At 37.9% G+C, this 20,644-nt stretch overlaps 1 protein-coding gene across 2 annotated transcripts in view; it reads right to left on the bottom strand.

The window, feature by feature from the left end:
- The window catches only part of HERC2 (HECT and RLD domain containing E3 ubiquitin protein ligase 2), a 204,370-nt gene that overhangs the window by 171,658 nt on the left and 12,068 nt on the right, over positions 1–20,644 (bottom strand). For both annotated transcript variants that reach the window (XM_079128427.1, XM_079128428.1), the window contains exons 3-8: positions 20,367–20,481; positions 10,487–10,624; positions 5,680–5,899; positions 3,514–3,614; positions 2,369–2,525; positions 430–540 (exon numbers count right to left, since the gene is read on the bottom strand). In XM_079128427.1, the coding sequence (XP_078984553.1) occupies positions 430–540; positions 2,369–2,525; positions 3,514–3,614; positions 5,680–5,899; positions 10,487–10,624; positions 20,367–20,481 (842 nt within the window). The remainder of the gene's footprint in view (positions 1–429; positions 541–2,368; positions 2,526–3,513; positions 3,615–5,679; positions 5,900–10,486; positions 10,625–20,366; positions 20,482–20,644) is intronic.

Raw genomic sequence — 20,644 nt, 5'->3', positions numbered from 1 at the left:
AATAAAAGCAAAGAAAGGCTTTAGATATGAAAGGAAATTAAAACAATGCCATGGAAACAATTCCTGACAATAAAATACTGAATCAATGCCAAAATTTTAGGGCAAGACACCCAACTTCTATAGATAGGAAATAAAAAAACCAGTTGCAATATTCACAAAATACTTCCTATAAGAAATTTCTAGAATCTTAATGAAATAAAAATAGGAAAAATTAAGGAAAAAGTAATTTCGAGATGACTAGACAACTAAGCATAAAAAAGGAAGAAAACATAGATTTAGAAGAACAAACCTAGATTTAGAGGAAAGACAGGACCCTGGGACACAGGTCTACATTTGCTATAGGAACAATTCAATGAAATGCCACCCAATGAAAGAAATGTGTGGAGACTCAGCCAACTCCTGAGATAGCTCAGGTCTAGCGCTGCTCACCTCAGGGTGCCTCTCTGCACAGCCAGCTCCAGCAAGATTGCCAGGGCCAAGTGCTGGTCCTGCAGGGGAACACCTCCTGGCCCTTTTGTCCCTGGAGTTCCATGAACATCCCTGAAATAATAGCAACAGTGGCAGGACAAACAAAATCAGAGAAAACAGCACACTTAAAATCATACCAACATGTTAATTATATTCTCTTGCCCATGGAAAGATATATTTTTAATACTTAGAATCAGGCTTCTGACACTTGTTACACAAATTTAATCAGAGGTCTTAAAACGTACAATTAACTTGTAAAGGGTGGGGGGAGATGGGTGTTTGTTTTGTTTGTTTTTGCAGTGCAAGGGACGGAACCCAGGGCCTCTCATGTGGTAGGCAAGTGCTGAACCACTGAACCAAATCCCTGGCCTCTGAAGATATTATTTTATTAAAAGCATTAACACAGATACTATATTATACTAGAAGACATATTCGAAGTTTCTGAAGCATAAAATAAGTTTTCTCATTCTTCAAAACATGAGTTTAAAAATGTGTATTTTTCCAGTTTCACTGAAGTTCAAAGCTGTAAGAGTACCAATGTTCTCTTACAAAATTGAAGAACCAATTTCTAAAGCCAGCAGAGAACCTAAAATGTTTATACTTTTTATCTCTAATCAAAGAATTATTTGTTAGCAATATGTAACAAATTCCTAAACCCAAGAGTGGGAAAGAAGAATCTTTTGATATCAACATTACAACAGAATTTTTTAAGTTAATTCCAAGCCTATTTATCAGGGACCCCAACCTTAAAACTCTGTGGCAACACTGTCACCAGCACTCTCAAGAAACAGACTCATAGCCTGAGGGTGCAGACCCCACAGAGGAGACTGCAAAGAGAACTCACTTTTCCTCTATCCATCTTTGCTACTGAATTCTATACCAAGTATATGCATTTTCTTTATTTAAAAACCATTACAAAATACATAGCACCCAAGACTAGAGTTCATATTCTTCCTTACAGACAATGATTCACATTCAAAAAACTAAAGAGCAGTTATGTACTAGTTTGGATCTTACATGATCCCAAAGGCTCACTTGCTGAAGGCTTGGTCTCAGGCCTGAGGCACTGAAAGGTGGTGGAACCTTTAGGAGGTGGGGCCTTGTGAAATAGGTTAGGTCACTGGGGGCACACCCTTGAAGAAGATATTGGGACCCTAGCCCCCACTTTTCTCTGCTTCTCAGCTACCATGAGGTAAATAGGTCTCCATCACCCACTCCCCTGCCATCTATAGTGCATTGCTACAAGCCTAAAGCAACAGTCAATTGACAACCGGATGAAATCTCTGAAACAAAACCTTCCCTCCTTTTAAGTTGGTTACTTTGAGTATTCTGCCAAGAGTAAAAAGTGGTAACAGAAAGTTAACATACTATAGGTTTAAACATTTTGTTTTGTTGTTTATTTTTGCAGGTCAAACCCAGGGCCTCACACATGCTAGACAAGCACTCTACCACTGCACTACATCTCTACACCCAGTTTAAATATTTTGATCCTGAGTAGCTATTTATTTCCATGTTACCTACCAAAATAAACACACAACCCTCAGAATAGAGGCTCCTATTTATCACCAAGAAAATACTGTCACCTATCACCAAGAAGCACACAAGAAGTGCTCACTTTATGAATTATGAATGACCAATTCATTAAATGCTCCAAAAAATAATAAAATACAAAAGCATCCATCCCATTCAATATGACAACATCCTGGGTCAAATCAGAGTATCATAAATCACACCATCTGAACATCTGGGACCCAAGACCTGGAAACAGTTGAGAGTGTGCTGGAGTAACAGGTAAGAAACCAACCTATTAGGTTTCTTAGCTATAAAGAAAGGAAGTGAGATCAATTCACAAGCTTGCTGGAACTGTTCCCACAGGAAGGTATGAAAAGAGAGAACTCACCCTGTCACGACAGACCTGAGGAACCTGGTTGCTCTCTCTACCACCTCCAGCCACACGGACGACACTGTACTCTCATCAAACAGTGAGGCCTCAGGAAGAGCTCTCAGGGCATCCAAGGACTCTTGCAACAACTCACTGCAGAGGTCTGCATCTTCACCTGGGCATACATGTACACATACACACAAACACACATCAGAGAAGGCTGACCACCCCTCAGGCAGCACTGACAAGCAGAGCTCCCCACTTTTCAGCTAAGTCTCCCAACCCTTGGTGAGAAGATGCCCACTGTCACCTTCTTAGTCCCTCATGTGATGGACCAAAATCTAATACAGATGTCTCACAGAGTCATTTGTATAACTGGTGGCTATCAAGTGAGCAAAACAGATTATATAGCCCTTATTTGAAATTCCTGGAACCAGAAGTGTTGTGTAGTTCAGATTTTTTCAGATTTTTGCATACCTGCACACATGTAATGAGCATCTTGGAGATGGGACCCAAGTCTAAACACAAATGTCATGACATGTTTCATATGTGCCTTATACATATAACCTAAAGGGAATTATATGCAATATATTTAGTGCAACTGTATCTTGACTGTGACCCATCACATGAGGTCAAGCAGAATTTTCCATTTGTGGCACCATGTCAACAGTCAAAAAGTTTCAGATTTTGGAGCATTTCAGATTTCAGATTTTCTGATTGGGGTGCTCAACCTGTACTAAGTTCTTAGTCTTCTAGAAATAAATCAGTACTGAGCCATCCCATGATGTGCATGCACACTTTTGTTTATTGTCTTTTTTTTTTTTTGCTACTGAGGATTGAACACAGGGCATGCTACCACTGAACTACATCCTCAGTCTTTTTCTTTTCTGAGACTGGGTTTTGCTAAATTGTCAAGACTGGCCTTGAACTTGAGATCCTCCTGCCTCAGCCTTCTATGTAGCTGGGATTACTATGTGCCACTACATTCAGTCTTTTTTTAAAGCATGGGCCTAAAATGTCAAATAGACCCAGAAGCCTCTCATTTTAAAAGACACTGAGGCACAGAGTACATATGAATCAGCTCAAGGATACATAGTGGAGTAAGTGGTAGAACTCAAATCTCCTGATGTATCAGGAAAACAGAACATGCTGGGCACACATACCTGACCGCCAGGCCCTGCGTAAGAACGCAAAGGCAAAGGAGAGTGCTGCTCGGGATCCAACTCTGGCAAGCCCTTCCACACCTCTGCCTGTGGGCCGGGAACTGTGGATACACACGTGGAAATGTATAACTGGTCAGTAAAAGAAATGTGAAATACTGAAACAAAGAATATGGAAAGATTTGGACAATATGATCAACGATTTTCTCTAGATGGTAAGACCATAGGTGATGTTTAGTTTCATTTTTTTAAAAACTCTTATCAAATGCCTTTGTAAAGGAAATGTTTTCTTTTCTTTCTTTCTTTTTTTTTTTTTTTTTTTTTTTTTTTTTCTGGTACTAGGAATTAAACTCAGGGGCACTCAACCACTGAGCCACATCCCCAGCCCTTTTCACATTTTACTTAGAGACAGAGTCTCGCTAAGTTGCTTAGAGACTTGCTAAGTTGCTGAGACTGGCTTTGAACTTGTGATTCTCCTGCCTCGGCCTCCTCAGCTGCTAGGATTACAGGCATGTGCTACCACACCCGGCTGAAATATTTTCTTTTTAAGAAAACTAAAAGACATTAACCAAAAGTTTTAAATGACTTGGGAAAATGCTTATGAAACAACCTCAGAAAGCTATATTCTGAGGGGAGGCCAATGATAAATAACTAATAAACAAATAAATACATAAATAGAAGAGCAGATAGAGAACAACACAACCAACACAGGGAATACCACAGCCTAGCCAGTCTCAATTCCAGTCATTCATGTTTTACACTTGTCCTACCCACTTCACCCCATCCTGCTGAGTTACCCTAAATGTAGTACTTAATCATCCTCACATCTTTTTAAATTTTTATTACTTATAAATGTTAACTTAGCAGGTCATAGTTTCATTCTGCATATTGCAAAAAGTTACACAAGTGGTATAACATAATAATCACTCTGCCAAAACAGAAAAAAACTAGAATACAAAAATGAATGTATAATATAAACTTAATCATGCACAGCAAATTCTACTTTGCTGTATAGTATTTCATATACACATATACTCTATACTATAGGCTGTATTCATAATCAGGGAAAATACTCTCAAAACAAATAATGATCTGACAAACACACAAGAGCACTTGGATAGTCTCAGCATCTACTGCTCACATGTGAAGAGCCCTCTGATCAATGGCCATGATGGCAGGTTGTCACTCTCCAATCAGGAAGGAAAAGAAGAACCACACCACCTTCTACTATCTGTCACTGGGTTTAGTTTATCCTAAAGCTATACTCAAAATATGACACACAATGTGATTTCAACTGGGGATTGAGCCCAGGATCACCAGCCTCTGCTTAAGTCTCAGGGTTTTAAAATCAAAGAAATATGCCACAGATAACACTCTCATCTCCAATGGCAAGATGAACAAGGGTTTTCCAGGCTTACTTCTATCTCCTGTACTTTCCATATGTTTTTGGGAGTAAAAGTCGCTACTACAACCAAATAAAGTCAACTTCTAACCACATAAAATATAAGTCCCATCTGGCAACCTAGCCTTCTGAGAACAAGTCTGTTAATCAACTACATTTCGGAAAACACACAAGAGCCTTAAATAAACCTTCTAGTGGTCACTGGTTAATATCTCAGAGGAAATCTGCTGATGTATTACCAGATAGCAACAAATTAAAAATCATATTCCTAAAAGCATCTCTTGTAATAAAATAGGAAAAATCACATTAAGAAGGAAAAAAAGGGAAGTATCTAAACCAGTTAGGCCCTAAACATTATGCTCTTATTATTCCCTATCCATTAGCAGAAGAAAGCAGAAAGACATAATTATAAAGCACCAATAGAAAAACTTGGGAGAAAAGAGCCAAAAATACAATGTTGAGATTCCATTTTCAAATTTACACTGAAGCTGATCTAAACTTTTAGTAATGGCTTCAATAATCATTGACAGAAACAGGTCTTTAAAACAACACACAGAATATGCAAAGTGATCCGTTAGTTCATGAGCAAATCAGCAAATCCATTCTCCAGATTAAACCTGCACAGAGACAGGAAAAGCAAAGACAAAATTCCACATGGTGAGGGAAGGGACTATACCAAAACCCTAAACTAAACTTTCCTATACAAAAGGCCCTGAGTTTTATAGTGAGCAGCCACCAAGATTCTGTCTTCACTTTATTATAATTACCTTTTTTTGTCCACAGGAGGCAGAGAAATGCTGCTGCTTTTCCACTTAACTTTGACATTCTCCTGAAAAACAGTTCTGTTCAAGGCAATGAAGTAGCGTTCCAGGATCACCAGCCTCTGCTTGAGTCTCAGGGCTGAGAGGGTGGTAGTGGCTGACTGGATAGCCAGGGCTTGCTGCTCTTTAACCAGCACAGAAAGACATTCCTTCAGTTCATTCACATCTAGAAAAAATGGTAAGAAAAAACCTGTCAACAACTTATGCAGATTGTTGTTAATGTTGCAAAAATGGATTATGATGATAGGCAATACCCAAGTATATAATACATGCCAAAAACAATTTTAAACGCTTTACATGTATAAAATCTTAGCTCAAAAAATCTTCACACCCAGTCTGAAGGGATAGTACTGTACACCCACTTTGTGGATTAGAAAACTGAGGCACAGAGCGGTTAAGTAACACGTAAAAGGTCACACAGAAGAGTACAACATATGACACAGACCACTCAGCCTCCATGGTATGCTGGAGCTCTGTAAACATCATGTAAAAGTTATTAATACAAATCTAGAGTTAAACTCCTTCACAGCATATTCCCTACAAAGAGAAAAACTCTAGCTATCATTTTATTATGAAAGTAAATTCAAAATAAAAACAATATTTCAATAAAATTCCAGTATGCATGACTCATAAAAATTAATACATTTATGGAACTATTTCAGAGGAATAAGAAGTATCTAGTCAGAATGTGTGATGAATAAGTGATATTTCCTTAGACATTCTCTGTACTTCAGTGCAATTTTGAAAAATCTTCATATTAAGGGCTGATCTTTAAGGAGTTAGAAAACAATCACAAGAATAAAAATAATTCAAAGAATTCTGGTCTTCGAATTAAGCCTAACTCAAAGAATATATATAACTATGGATAAATTGTAAATGAGGTTACATCCCATCAACCCCCTATACCAGCACTGCTCCTAGTGCAGGGATGAGAGTGGGGCTCTCATGGGCTTCTATCTTTATGCTTATCAGGCATGAGGTCAACAATCATAGGCCTCAAAGCCTCTGAAAATGACAACACCCCTACCAATTTCCCTTGAATGTAAGACATCAGTTTTCTGGTTGCCTACCAGCTGAATATGCTCTCCACATGAGAACAGGGATTTTAGAATGCATTAGAGATTCACATCTCACCACTCCCCAGGAGGCCCAGAATGATGCTTCATTCCCCACCACAGGCCCTAAGGGGCATCAGTATAGCACCAGCAGCAGGAGGCCAGGCCTGGAGCCTCAGCATCAAAAGCTCCAATAACTAAGAGCTGATACTTGTGGACAACCCAGTGAAGGACACTCTAAATTTCACACTAGATTCAAGATGGACAAGCAGAAAGATATATAAGTGAGGCAGCACCCCTGCGTTCACAGCACCCTCATCAAATCACCCTCCAGGAAAGGAGCCTGATCCAGCATCAAGAGGCACCACAGCTGTTGCTACAAATAGCACCTTCACAGAGACAGGCCTTTCAAGTACATGTCCTAAAAGGAACTCCTTCAAGAAATCAGCTTTCCAATTTAGCCTTCCTCAAGCATCACTGTGTTTTCCATTTGAAGGGGAGAGGGAAGGGCAGTACTGGGAATTTAACCCATGACACTTTACCACTAAGATATACTTCCCACCTTTCCATTTTTTATTTTGACACAGGGTCTCACTAAGTTGCTGAGGCTGGCCTCAAACTTGTGATACTCCTGCCTTAGCCTCCTGAGTCACTGGGATTATAAGCATGTGTCACCATGCCCAGTTAGGATCTGACTTTTTTAACATGTTTCCAAGAACACATCTTTTCTGTTCCATAGGCCCAGTCTACTGCATTGGGAGTTAGACACCAATAAAAAGAAAAAAGAAAAGAAAGATCCTCATCATCAGAAAATAGAACACTGGCCAGGTGTGGTGGTACACTCCTATAATCCCAGCAACTCAGGAGGCTAAGGTAGGAAGATTGCAATCTCAAAGCCAGCCTCAGAAACTTGGCAAAGCCCTAAGTAACTTAGCAAGACCCTGTCTCAAAATAAAAAATAATAAAGGGTTTGGGATGTGGCTCAGTGGTTAAGTAGTCCTGGGTTTAATCCCTGGTACCAAAAAAACAAAAAGAAAAGAAAACAGAACACTGAAAAAAAAATACCACCTCAATTCCAAGCAACTGCTGGGGAGATAGCTCAGTCAGTAGAGTGCTTGCCTTGTAAGCACAAGGCCCTGGGTTCGATCCCCAGCACCCCCCCCAAAAAAAAAAATTCCAAACTATCACAGTCAGGTTTCCCTCATCAATGTACTGTTCTCAGTAATTAATTCTTACTATTTCAGATCCTGAGGGCTTTCTGAAAAGTTTAACCTACCCTAAGATCCTCCCATCTCATCCTCCCAAATTGCTGGGATTACAGGCATACACCACAGCGCCCAGATGTTTTCCACTTTTAAATGGCTTTCAGGGGTTTTTTTGTCTTCGTTTTTATTTCTTAGGCCATCTGTCTCCCCTCTGCTTGACTGCCAAAATAATAATAATAATAATCCTAAAAGTGCATGCACCCGATAACAAGCGTTTTAAAGTACATGAAGCAAAGCCTGTAGAACTGAAAGAAAAATCCACAATTAACACTAGGAGAAAAAGAAGCTAAGAAGCCAGACTGCTATTCATTTCTCTCCCATCAAAATGGAGACACACAAGGAAAAAGAGACAGGTGGCTGGACCTAATCTCTGTGGAGTGTGGAGAAAGACTTCATGTAAATAAACCACACATATTTTCAAAGGGTCCCTAATTTTTAAAATATTTTTAACATAATGTGAATAGTTAAAACTGCTTTTGGTAACATAACTAAAACCCACAGATTTATGGGAGATGGTTCCCTGGAATATGTTACACACAGTCTATAACTCTCCAGCTATAAAATGGAAATAATGAACACCCTAAACGCTCACCACTGTGTGAGGTGACTACATGCCTCACTGAAACCTCATCTCTCACACTGGGCTAGAGAGCAAGTGTCCAGGGCAAAACAAGACAGACCTGAAAGCTACAGACTGTCCCACATCTCTCCCGGCTCTGCCTATGCAACCTGATTACTTAGATCCTTAAAACTAACAAGTAACTAGGGACTGTGTTAACTCATGTCAGTCTTATGTGATGACCCAATCACGTATGTTAGTTCAACTCCTCTCCCAGTTAGGTGAAAAACAAGTAGGCGGAAAAGTATTTCAAGCCAAGAACACTTGAACAACACTATCAACTAACTTGACCTCATTAAGATCCACAGAGCAGCAAAGTACACACTGTTTTCAAGTACATAGGAAATATTAAACAGCACAGATTACATCCTAGGCTACAATGCAACTCTCAACAAATGCAAAAGGACTGAAATCACAAAGAATGTTTTCTGACCTCAACAAAATTATCTGTAATCATTAACATGAGGTATTTGAAAATCCCTAAGTATTTGGAAATTAAATAATACACTTCCAAATAATATATGGATCAAAGAAGAAATTAAAAGTATAGTTAGAAAAAATGCTTAAGTGAATGAAAAATTTAAAAAATTTGCAAATCTGTAGGCTGCAAACACTATTTACAAGGGAATATATACCTTTGAATACTTACATAGAAAAAACAAAATATCTGAAATCAATGCTCTTGAAGCAGACACCTTTTGAAATTAAAAGCAACTTCCCAATATCTGCTTTTACTTCTTCACGCACACTGAGGAGATGTCAAGGAAATTGAGACTGACAGGTTTCTGATTAAGCAGAGCTAGCTAAATCTACATATCTATACCACCTGCTTTTTCTTCTATAAATTATAACCTCTTCTATGGGACCAGCAGAGAATCAATCTAGCTGCTTCTCCCAAGCTTATCACACTGCATAAAAGTAATTTTTCCTTTTCGCACCATTTTGCCTATTTCTTATGCAGCGCAGGAGGCAAAATATAGCCAGCTGTGATCCAGGCAGCCTCCCTGGTTTGGCTGCTGGTAATGATACCAGCTTCTACCTTAAGGAACTAGAAGAGATAGAAAAGCAGAAAGAATCTAAAGCAAAAAGAAATAAAGATTAAATAAGAGACTGATAAAAAGAATGACAGAAAAATAGAAAAAAAAAATGAAACCAACATGCTAAGTGAAATAAACCAAAGAAAAAGGGACAAATATTGTATATGATTCAATTTCCATGAGGTACCTAGAAAAGTCAAATGCACAGAGACAAAAGTAGAATGCTTGGGGGTGAGGCAGTCAGTATTAAATGGAAGTTCTAGTTTTGTTAAGATAAAGAGTTCAGGGTATGAATGGTGGTGACACTGTACCACACCTGAATGTATTTAATGTCATTGAAGCACACACTTTAAAATGGTTATAATGATCCAGGTGTGGTGGCACATGCTTGTAATCCCAGATACTCAGGACACAGATGCAGTAGGATCATAAGTTCAAGACTAGCCTGGGCAATTTAGTGAGACACTGTCTCAAAATTGAAAAAGGGATGGGGATTTAGCTTAGTGGTAGAGCTCTTGCCCAGCATGCACAAAACCCTGAGTTTGATAAAAAAAAAAAAAAAAAAAAAACTCTCTCTCTCTCTCTCTATATATATATATGTTGAAACATATATATATATATGTTGAAATGGTAAGTTTTATGACATTTTTATCACAATACAAAAAAATTAAATTTTACAAAATTTCACTAACAAACAAAAAAGTTCATCTATGGTATTCAGTAAAGGAGTATCAGATCAAGTTTTCCAAAGTACAAAACCTCAGAAGATTATAATACCTGGTTGCTTGCCCCATACCCAGCTCTCCAGGATTGACTTGGCTCTAAATGCAGGTGCAGGAGATTCTTCTTCATCCTTTTTCTCTTTGTCATTTAGATCTTCTTTCTTGGTTCCACTTTGAGTATCAATACCATCATCTGGAGAATTAAAAATTTTTCAATCTGTAATTATTTTTCAAAACGTTTTAGCCACTTGTCAGTCTCTTTGTAATGTTCCCCCAGTAAAGGAAAGTTGTAACATATAACTGAATATTTGATGATTAAAAAAAGTAAAATACATGAATTATAACTGTAACAGGTACAGTGTGATCTATTTAGTAATAAGTGAATAAACTGGTTTCTTTACTGAGGGCCAATATGAAGAAAGGAATATATCACTTAAGTTCTGCAAAGCATGTGTCTTCCAAAGTGATACTCCATCAATTTCCTACCAGTTTCCACAACTAAGAAACTTAGTCTTTAATATTTACCTACTTGAATTTCACACTAGTTGCTTTAATCCAGTGATTCCCAACTGCAAGGGAGAAGACAGAATATGGAATGGGAAATGTCCTGCCTGAAATACATACATACTACTTTATTAACATTCTCCAAAGTCTGATTTGTACTGATTAAGTTGTGTGTATGCATGACGGTTTTTTCTAAAGTTTCTTTACAGTCATGGAAGTTCACCATTTTAGCTTTATACAAAAGTGCTCTGAATATATTATGTGTAAAATACAGGTTTGTTGAACTTAGCTAAAACTTTAATTTTACAAAAAAACCACTAAAGTTTTTTTTATTTAAAAATTATTATACAGTAAAATTTATTCCCCTGTGGTGTCCAGTTCAACAAATTTATAAATTCACGTACCCCACCAACTATAATCAGAACACAGAACAATTTTATCACCCCCAAAATCCCTTGTGTTGTTCCTTTGTAACACTTATTCCTTGACCCCTAAATCCCTGGAAGTCACTGATCTATTCTCCATTAGCATCATGCTCAGCATAGTGTTCAGTATGCATGTCTTTCATTTATATAAACAGGATGTGTGGCCCGTAAGCCCGAGTTTGTTCCCTCTACCACTCAGAGCTTGTCCTGAAATAATCCAGTCCTAGTGTATGAAGACCAGCCTAAGTACCATGAAATTGAAGAGAGGAAAACAGATTAAGAATTGCCAAGAATGGAATTTACTGGAGGACTTATTGACGGAAGTATGATCCAGGGCAGCAATAGGACCAGTTGGATACCCACAATTTGAGTTAGCAAAAGGGGTATATAGTGAGGAAAAAAAGAAACTTCAACCAGATGTACCTGATTTATTTTAAGATAATTAATGACAGTCAGCTGAGAAAACCTGGAGAGACTCATGTCAGACTTGTAAGAGAGGTCCCCAGGGCTGGGGAGGCAGCATGGCCTGGGTCCAGGAGAGGACCAGGAAACACAACCCCAGGGAAGAAAGAACAAGATCCCATTATGCACAGATGAGCATCTACCCTGATTTGAGGAACTACATACCAACTCAAGTCTAGGCCTCTTATTTAACCTAACATGGAAAGCTTGAGAGCAAAGTACAATTGGGAAGTTTAATATGTGAGATATACTTAAGAGTATGACATTAAATAGGAAGAAAAAAGAGAGAGAGAGAGAAAGTAGCTAATGGAAACTAAAACAAGCTAACATGTATTATGCTAAGCACCCAGCCCAACAACTGTACATTTCTCGCTTACATCTTGACAACTCTGTGAGGAGGGACTTTGTGATCTCCAGTTTATCAACACAGAAACCAAGGCTCAGAGTAGGTGATGGCCAGGAAGAGAACCCACCAGCTAACCCAGGTATTGGTTCTAAATGCTAGACTCTACACTACATGTGGATTCACAAATCACAGCTCAGTTGCCAAATCCAGCCCACAGCATATATGGCTGGAAAGCAAATAAAGAATTTCATACTTTTAGTCAGGAGAAATAATACATATCTATAATTCCAGTGACTCAGAAGGCTGAGGCAGGAGGACTACAAGTTTGAGATCAGCTTCAGCAACTTAGTGGGACCCTGTCTTAAACTAAAATTAAAAACTTTAGAACTTTTTTAAAAATGAAGGACTGGGGATGTAACTCAGAGGTAAAGCATTCCTGAGATTACTTCCAAGAAGAATTTTACACTTTTAAAAGATGAAAAAAATCCAAAAAAGAAAAAAAAAAAAAAAAAAAGGCATTTCATGACATTTGAACATTATACAGACTTCACCTTCTGGTGTACATAGTTTTATTGGTATGCAACCATACCAACTATTTAATACTGTTGTAGTTGCTTTAGGACTATAACTGCAGGGTCCCCTTAGTTATTAAAGGGTACCTTATTTATGATAGGGACCATATAGTGGACAAAACTTCAAATACATTCATTTTACTGTAATCCTAGCTCCAGGATCTGTCCCTACCCCATACTGTATCAGTCAGTTTTCCATCACTTTGACAAAATATCTGAGACAATCAAATATTATCCCAATCACTTGGCCCTATTGCTTTGTGTCTATGGCAGCCCAAGTACCTTATGAAGGCATGTGGCAGAGGAGGGTTGTTCACCTAATGGTGGTGGGGAAGGAAAGAGAGAGAAAAGAGAGGGACCAGATTCCCAGTATCTTCTTCAAGGGTACATGCCCAAATGACCTAACTTCCTTCCATTAGGCCCTACTTCCTAAAGGTTCCACCATCTCCCAATAGCACCACTCTAGGGACTAAGCCATCAACACATGGACCTTTAACAGACCTTCAAGATCCAAACTATAGCAGATACCAAAATCCTTGAACATTCAAGTCCCTTGTATAAAATAGCATAGTATTTGTCTGTAACCTACACATATCCTTCTGATTACTTTAAATCATCTGTAGATGCCTTATAATACCTAACACAATGTAAATACTCTGTAAATAGTTGTTACACTGTATTATTGACAAGAAAAAAAATCTGTGTTATGTTCAGTATAGACACTAATTTTTTTTCAAATATTTTCCATCTGCAGTTGGTTGAATCCATGGATATAGAACCCCGGATATGGGGGCCAACTGTAGTTACTATATGGTCCTTTACAGAAAGTCTACCACTCAGAAAGTATGCTACCACACAGAAAGTAGCATTCTCTACTCCATGCTATAAATTGTACGAGCAAAAAAAAAAATTTTTTTTTAATTCTTAATTTTAAAATCAGTGCACTGGAACATTGGTCATATAATCTCTTCTTTAGGATGAAAAGCTTCAGCATTCACAAGGAAGCAAAGAAGAAACATCACTAAACATACCTGAGTTTTACTCTCAGGAGCATAAATTAGAACACTTCACAAGAGCAAAATTTGGAGGAAGTCCCTGGAGGTCATGAAAACAACAACCAGAATAATCAGCACCAAGCCCCTCAAAGACAGCATACACCTTAGCTTCAGTGTGTGCCTGATCTCCTTTCCACCACTGCAGGGCTCAAAGTTTACAGACAGAAAACAGAACACAAACTGCCCAAATATATAGCAAATTAAGAATTGCTGGAAAGGAGTTATGAGCACTCATGAGGACCTGGATTCAACCCCCAACAACAACAACAAAATACTCTGGGGAAAGCAATAGGGGCTGTCTATCCCATAGCCTCAGGTAGTATCCTGAAGGGCCACTGTGGGCAGAAACCAGGGGAAAAGATCCCAGGTGCTTTGCCACCTGGTCTGAGGACAGATCTAGGACTGGATGACTTCAGGACTTTAAGCCATTTCAGTCCAGTTTTGGAGGGAGGTTTGTACAAACCACCTAAAGCAGTTTCTGTTTAAATCACTGTTTAGAATCAAAGAGGAAGAGGAGCACCAATACTCAATAGAGGGTCTTCAAAGAAGACAAAATAAAGTCAAGTCAGAAACTGAGGATTAGAATCTAAATGTTGCATTGTTTTACTTTTTGCATAGCTCTCCTAACTTCAGTGTACTTCATATCCTAGAATGTTTATTTTTATTTAAAATAAATTGTTTCATATATGGAAAGATACTAAAACTAGTAACAATATCTCTGAGAAGGAAAAAAAGGCAGGTATCTGGAGAACTGTATTGGAAAGGAACTTATTCTTTACTGAAAACTCTGAAAAATTTTAACATTATAACTTTGAAACGCAATGTAAGTATATTGTAAAAAGTTCAAATTGTAAAAAGGTCTAACACTGAATTAAAAATAGATTATGTGAGCCAACCGTGGTGGTGCCCACCTATAATTCCAGTGACTCTGGAGGTTGGAGTCAGATTTGTGAGCAGTGCATTCTCTCTTGGTGATAAATGATAGTGCATCTTACTACTGAGGTAGCTCAAGCTTGCTGAAACACTCTGCTTACCTCCCCCACTCTGCACAGAGCCGAGACCAAAAAGAGCACCCAACTGCCAACCCCAGGGCTTGCATGCCTCACCATTTCACAGTCAACTGCAAGGTCAGACACCAAAATGCTAACCCAATTTCTTTTGGGGTGGGAAAGACTGGTGAAACTTTGAACAAGTTAAAATAACTCCAAGTGATTGAACAGAAACCCCTATAAAACAAGGAGACTTTTGATATCAAGTACTATCACTAGAAGTATTCTTCACTGTGTATGTATATTTTCCTATTTGGGGAGGGGATTATTAAAATTATGAAGTCTACTATATTTGGTGGCACTCCTACTCTGGCTAGCTTAAAGAGACTAACGATGCCTTTTATACTCTTAAAAAAAAAAAAATGGAATCAAGAATCCCCAACGAAGAAATAAGCTTCTATACTATAAATATTGGCCAACCCCTTTTTAATAGAGAGGAGGAAACAACTTAAACCACTAATTCAAAAGAAAGAAGAAATGAGTCCACTAATTCCAAAGCACCTTCTCATACAGAATACAAATCTGCATAATCCAGGAGAACCACTGCATAAAGAGATTAATCTGATAATTCTGGTTAATTCTGGTTTCTTGTCCCTTTCCTAAAGTGATAATAGTGTGACATATAACATAAGCATATGCCTTATGCTTGTTTTCTCAAGGACAGCAGAGTTAATCTGAATATTTTTAATTTCCTGCACTAATGTACTCATCAGGCAAATCGACATGATTTCCACACAGTGTTTTAAGACTGTGAAAAAAATCTAAGATTATAGACTTGCCCTAATTAAATTACAAATTCCGATGAACATTTTTATATCACCAGAAATCATGTTGTTCTGCAGTGTATCAGCATTCAAAGCCAGCCTAAGCAACTTAGTGAGGCCCTAAAAATTTAGTTGAGACCCTGTCTTAAAAAAATAGAATAAAGGGCTGGGGAGATAGCTCAGCTGGTAGAGTGCTTGCCTTGTAGGCACAAAGCCCTGAGTTCGATCGCCAGTACCAAAAAAAAAAAAAAAATAGAATAAAAAGGGTTGGGGATAAAGCTCAGTGGTAAAGCTCAATAGTCAATGATGTTCTTTCTTTTTCTTTTTCTTTTTCTTTTTTCCCCCCTCCAACTCTCAATGTAACAAACTGAGCCTACGGAATAGAAACCATGATGTACTCCTGAAAATGTGTTAGAGAATCAAATCCCAGGCTTCACCCCAAGCCTACTCAGTCAGAGCCTCCAAAAGTGAAGACATCCACAGTGTCTAAAACAAGCCTTCTATTGTATCCTGATGAACCTGGAGTTTGAGAACCCTTGGGCTAAGGCATTAGAATTTAACTCTTAGAGTTCCCACGGTTAGGAGGGTGGGATCCTGGCCACTTTTGCTAATTCATTCCTCCTTGACAGTGTTTTTAAACTCTGGTGCATAGAGTTATCACTCAAGAGTGTGCACTGCATCAGAAGGCACCCCTCCTAGGTTGCAAGTACAAGTAGGCACTCAGAGAAATACATTTCCCTCTGTTCTGGCCTAAGCTGCATCTACTGACCCTGCTTACCTCTCCATCCATGGCTAGCTCTGATCCATGCATACTCCACCTGGGTCCCAGTGCCCTCCTCTGACACCACATGCCACTGTTCTTCAAGGCCAGGCCCAGACTGGCTTCCCAACCACAGGAAACACTCCTCCCTCAGAACTCCTCCAGCCCGTACTTACTGTAACATTACGGGGGCTGTGCTATCCTGTCCTATTACACACATACCTAGAGTTTTTATTTTTGCCCTAATAATCATGAGTTATTTTAGGACATGGGTCACAGCTAATGCTTTTTTCCCCCCCTTAACAACCTCCAAATAAAACTATAAAAACAGCGGGAAGTTATCAATCAGTACAAAATATAATATATCCATTAATCTTCCCCTCAAAATCCCAAACTTGTCCCTGGCTTTTAAAACTGAAATATGTTAAATAAGAATATTGACTACACATAAAAAATGCAAAACAATTACCACAATAATGTATAATATTAAGTCAGAAAAAAAAAGAGTAAGGTTCATGAAACTACAAAAAAGCAGTCATGCTATCAATTTACAGTATAATGGAAATAGTAATAAAATTTTTCAAAAGGCCTGGCTTCAACTGCTAGCTCTGTCCTTTGTTATTTGAGTGATTCAAACAGCAGCCTCCATTACTGGAAGAGTCAAGGATTAGAAGAAATAATGAGGAAATGCTTTCAAGGAAAGATAAAGCACATCAAGTACACTATTATTTCTACCATCTGCATAGACTGAAAAGGTTTATTAGATGTACAAACAGAGAAACAACATGTATCCCATTTGTTTACAATAAAAAAAAAAAAAAGAATTAAAACAGTTCAAGACACTTCAATTTTTCACAAAAGGGCGGCCTTGGTATCCCCTAACTTTGCTTTTTTTTTTTTTTAAACACGATGCTGGGAACTGAACCCAGGGTTTCATGAATGCTGGGCAAGCACTCCACCATCTAGTATCACTTTACCACTGAGCTACATTTTCCAGCCCTTTTCATTTTTTATTTCAAGACAGGGTCTCACTAAGTTGCTTAGGCCATCACTAAATTACTGAGGTTGATCTCAAACTTGTGATCCTCCTGCCTCAGACTCCAGAGCCTAACTTTCCTTTCTTTAAATCCTATTCCTATGTTCCCTCAAACTACCTTGAATAAAGTATAAGTAAGATTTAAAAAATCAAACAGGCATGGTGGCACATACTTATAATCCTAGCAACTCAGGAAGCTCAAGGAGGAAGATCTCAAATTTGAGGCTAGTCTTAGCAACTTAGCAAGACCCTGTCTCGAAATTTAAAAAAAAAAAGGGGGGGGGGGTGGCGCGGGTGCCAGGGATGTATCTTGGGAGAATGTCCCTGGCTTTAATCCTCAGTACCAATAAATAAATAAGAATAAGAAATATTAGGACTGGGATTGCAGCTCACTGGTAGAGTGCTTTTGCCTAGCATGTGGGAGGCACGGAGTTCCATCCTCAGCACCACATTTAAAAAATGAAGATACTGTATCCATCTAAATATATTTAAAAAAAAAAAAAAGGGGAAAGGACAAGAAACATCAACTTTGATAAAGCAAGACTATAATCAAAGCCTCGTTGGGGCTGTCTTTGTGGTTCAAAAGCTTATACCTCTAAGGGCATTTTCATTCATTATCAGTGAGCCCAGGAAATTCTAAATGTGAGTGCAAAAGAAATGGAGAAAAACATATCCCAGGGGAAAGTGCCAATTATTAGAAGCCACAATTTTTCCAAAACAAATTAGAAGGAATCAAGAAGCTAGACAATAGTTAGGAACCCACCTTCACCCAAAAATGGTTGTGAGTAAAAGAAAGTAATCAATCCCTTTTAGGAAAATACATACAGCAAACTGAAAGAAAACTGCAAAAAAATGAAAAGGAAACTGCATTAAGGAACTCCTACTCTAATCTGTATTTTCCTCACAATTAGTTACAATACAACTGACTTAAAACATAGTATTAAAATTAAATATAATATGTATCAACCCATCTATAAATAAAGTATTTTCTAATAATAAAAAGTACAAACCATGCCCCACTAAAAATAGAAACTTTTACTGAATGCCAAAATATGTCCCCAAAAAACCCTTTCAGTTAGGACCTACATAAAGAACAATTATACTTTGCTTTTTAACCATGTGATTTTTAAAAGAACAAAGAACAAAAATAAGTTCATCAAATATAATGAACAAAATATATATTCTGGATTTTTCTATATGACTGGCTTTTCTTAGAGCACATTTTAGAACTAGTGTTTCACAGAAAACACTTTGGGAAATACTATTTTAATTTATTAACAAATACTGGAGGGCTGGGAAGGAGCATTAAACTGTTAAAAATAGAACTATTCATGCATGCAAAAAAAGGGAGTAACATGATGCAGAGAGAAAAAAGCCAGACACAAAAGAGCACACATGACTAAATGATTCCACTTACATCAAGTTCTAGAACAAGGAAAGCTAATCAATGTAAAGAAAGATCAGACTAGTGGTTGTGACTCTGAGCAGCAGGGTTAGATAATGAATTAGGAAGGCGAACATGGGAACTTTCTAAGCAGTAATAATGTTGACAAGGGTTTAGGTCACAAGGTTATCTTTATCAAAACTTGTAAACTTAAAAATACACACATTTCAGCCAGGTGTGGAGGTACATACCTGTAGACCCAGCTAATCAGGACACAGGTAGATGAATCATAGAAATTCGAGACCAGCCTGGGCAACACAGGGAGACCCACAATCTCACTGTGTATGTATGCACTTCATTATGCATAGATTTTATGTGAAAACAAAAACTAAAACCATACTCAAGTTGATGTGCATGAAGTGTCTAAGGAAGCCAGGCGAGACACATCAGTGGATAGACAAGGCTATAAGACCAGGAGCACTATGTTAAACGTGGAGCCAAATACTGGCAGCAGGATCTAGGGGATGGATATATGGTCAATTTTCGCATACATTTTTTAATTATTCTGAGTGTAGATAGATATTTTCAAATTTCAGAGGAAACTGAGCTAACTCTGTCAAATGTTGCAATTGAAAATTATCACAATTTTTTTTCATGTATTTTTCTTTTCTCTGTGTGTGTGTGTGTGTGTGTGTGTGTGTGTGTGTGTGTGTGTGTGTGTGTGGTACTGGGGATTGAACCCAGAGCCTTACACAAGCTAGGCAAGTATTCTAATACTGAGCTACATCCCCAGCTCTTTATTTTCTTTTTTTTTTTTTCCATTTTAGTTTTTGAGATAAGTTCTCAATAAGTTGTCAAGGCTGGCCTTGAACTTGTAATTCTCCTGCCTCCTTCCAAATAGTTGGGATTACAGGCGTGTGCCACCCTACCACACCCAACTTACCTCCTATACTTTCAAATCGACACTATCCCAATTCATTCCATAAAGAAAAAAAGAAATAGTTCCTAAAATATCAGCTTTATCCATCTTGATGACTTTCAGTAGTAGAGCCAACAAACTCAGCACTAAATCTTACAATGACAAATTTTAGTTAGCCAAGGCAAGATCTGTTTTCAAACTTTAAAAGAGAAAACATTAACAACTTCCTATAAGTTGCAAACTAGATACCAGAAGGAGCACCACAAATGCAGGGAGGTGGTTTTACAATGTCAAGTACAGTGGCAGACATTTATAATGCCAGCTACTCTGGAGACTAAGGCAGGAAGATCACAAATACAAGGCCAGGCTGGGCAACTCAGCATGACCCTGTCTCAAAATAAAGTTTAAAAAAGGGATAGGGACATAGCTCAATGATAGAGTGCTTTCCTATCACACATGAGAAAAAAAGAAAGAAAATGCCTTCAATTCATACAAAATAAAATCCAAATAAATCCAAGCAGCTTAAAATATTAACCAACATCTTAATCATCAAGTGAAAAACAAAACTTATAAGAGGTATGCTCAAATGTCCCCTATGTTACAAAAGTTCTATAAAATGCAATTTATAATGGTTTTTACAAAATAAAAAAGGAGCTTACCTTTTCTAGGAGGGAGATCTCCATTCTGGGTTAATTCTGTCCCAGTATAAACAATTTCCCCATCTTTAACCATTTCATTCCACAGACCGCAGAGCCCATCTCTCGAGAATGCAAGCTGGCAATGATAAACAAGAAAACTTTACAGTGTGCTCATACTCACAATGAATGTCTCAAAGAATTATATAGGAAGAAATCTCATTTCCCTTTAATATGTTCAATTTGCCAGTAATAAATCAATAACATTCAATAATTCACTCAAAAATAAATAACATTTAATG

Source organism: Sciurus vulgaris, assembly GCF_902686455.1.
Source record: "Sciurus vulgaris genome assembly, chromosome: 2".
NCBI classification, from domain to species: domain Eukaryota; kingdom Metazoa; phylum Chordata; class Mammalia; order Rodentia; family Sciuridae; genus Sciurus; species Sciurus vulgaris.
This window is presented reverse-complemented; position numbering and strand designations above follow the sequence as displayed.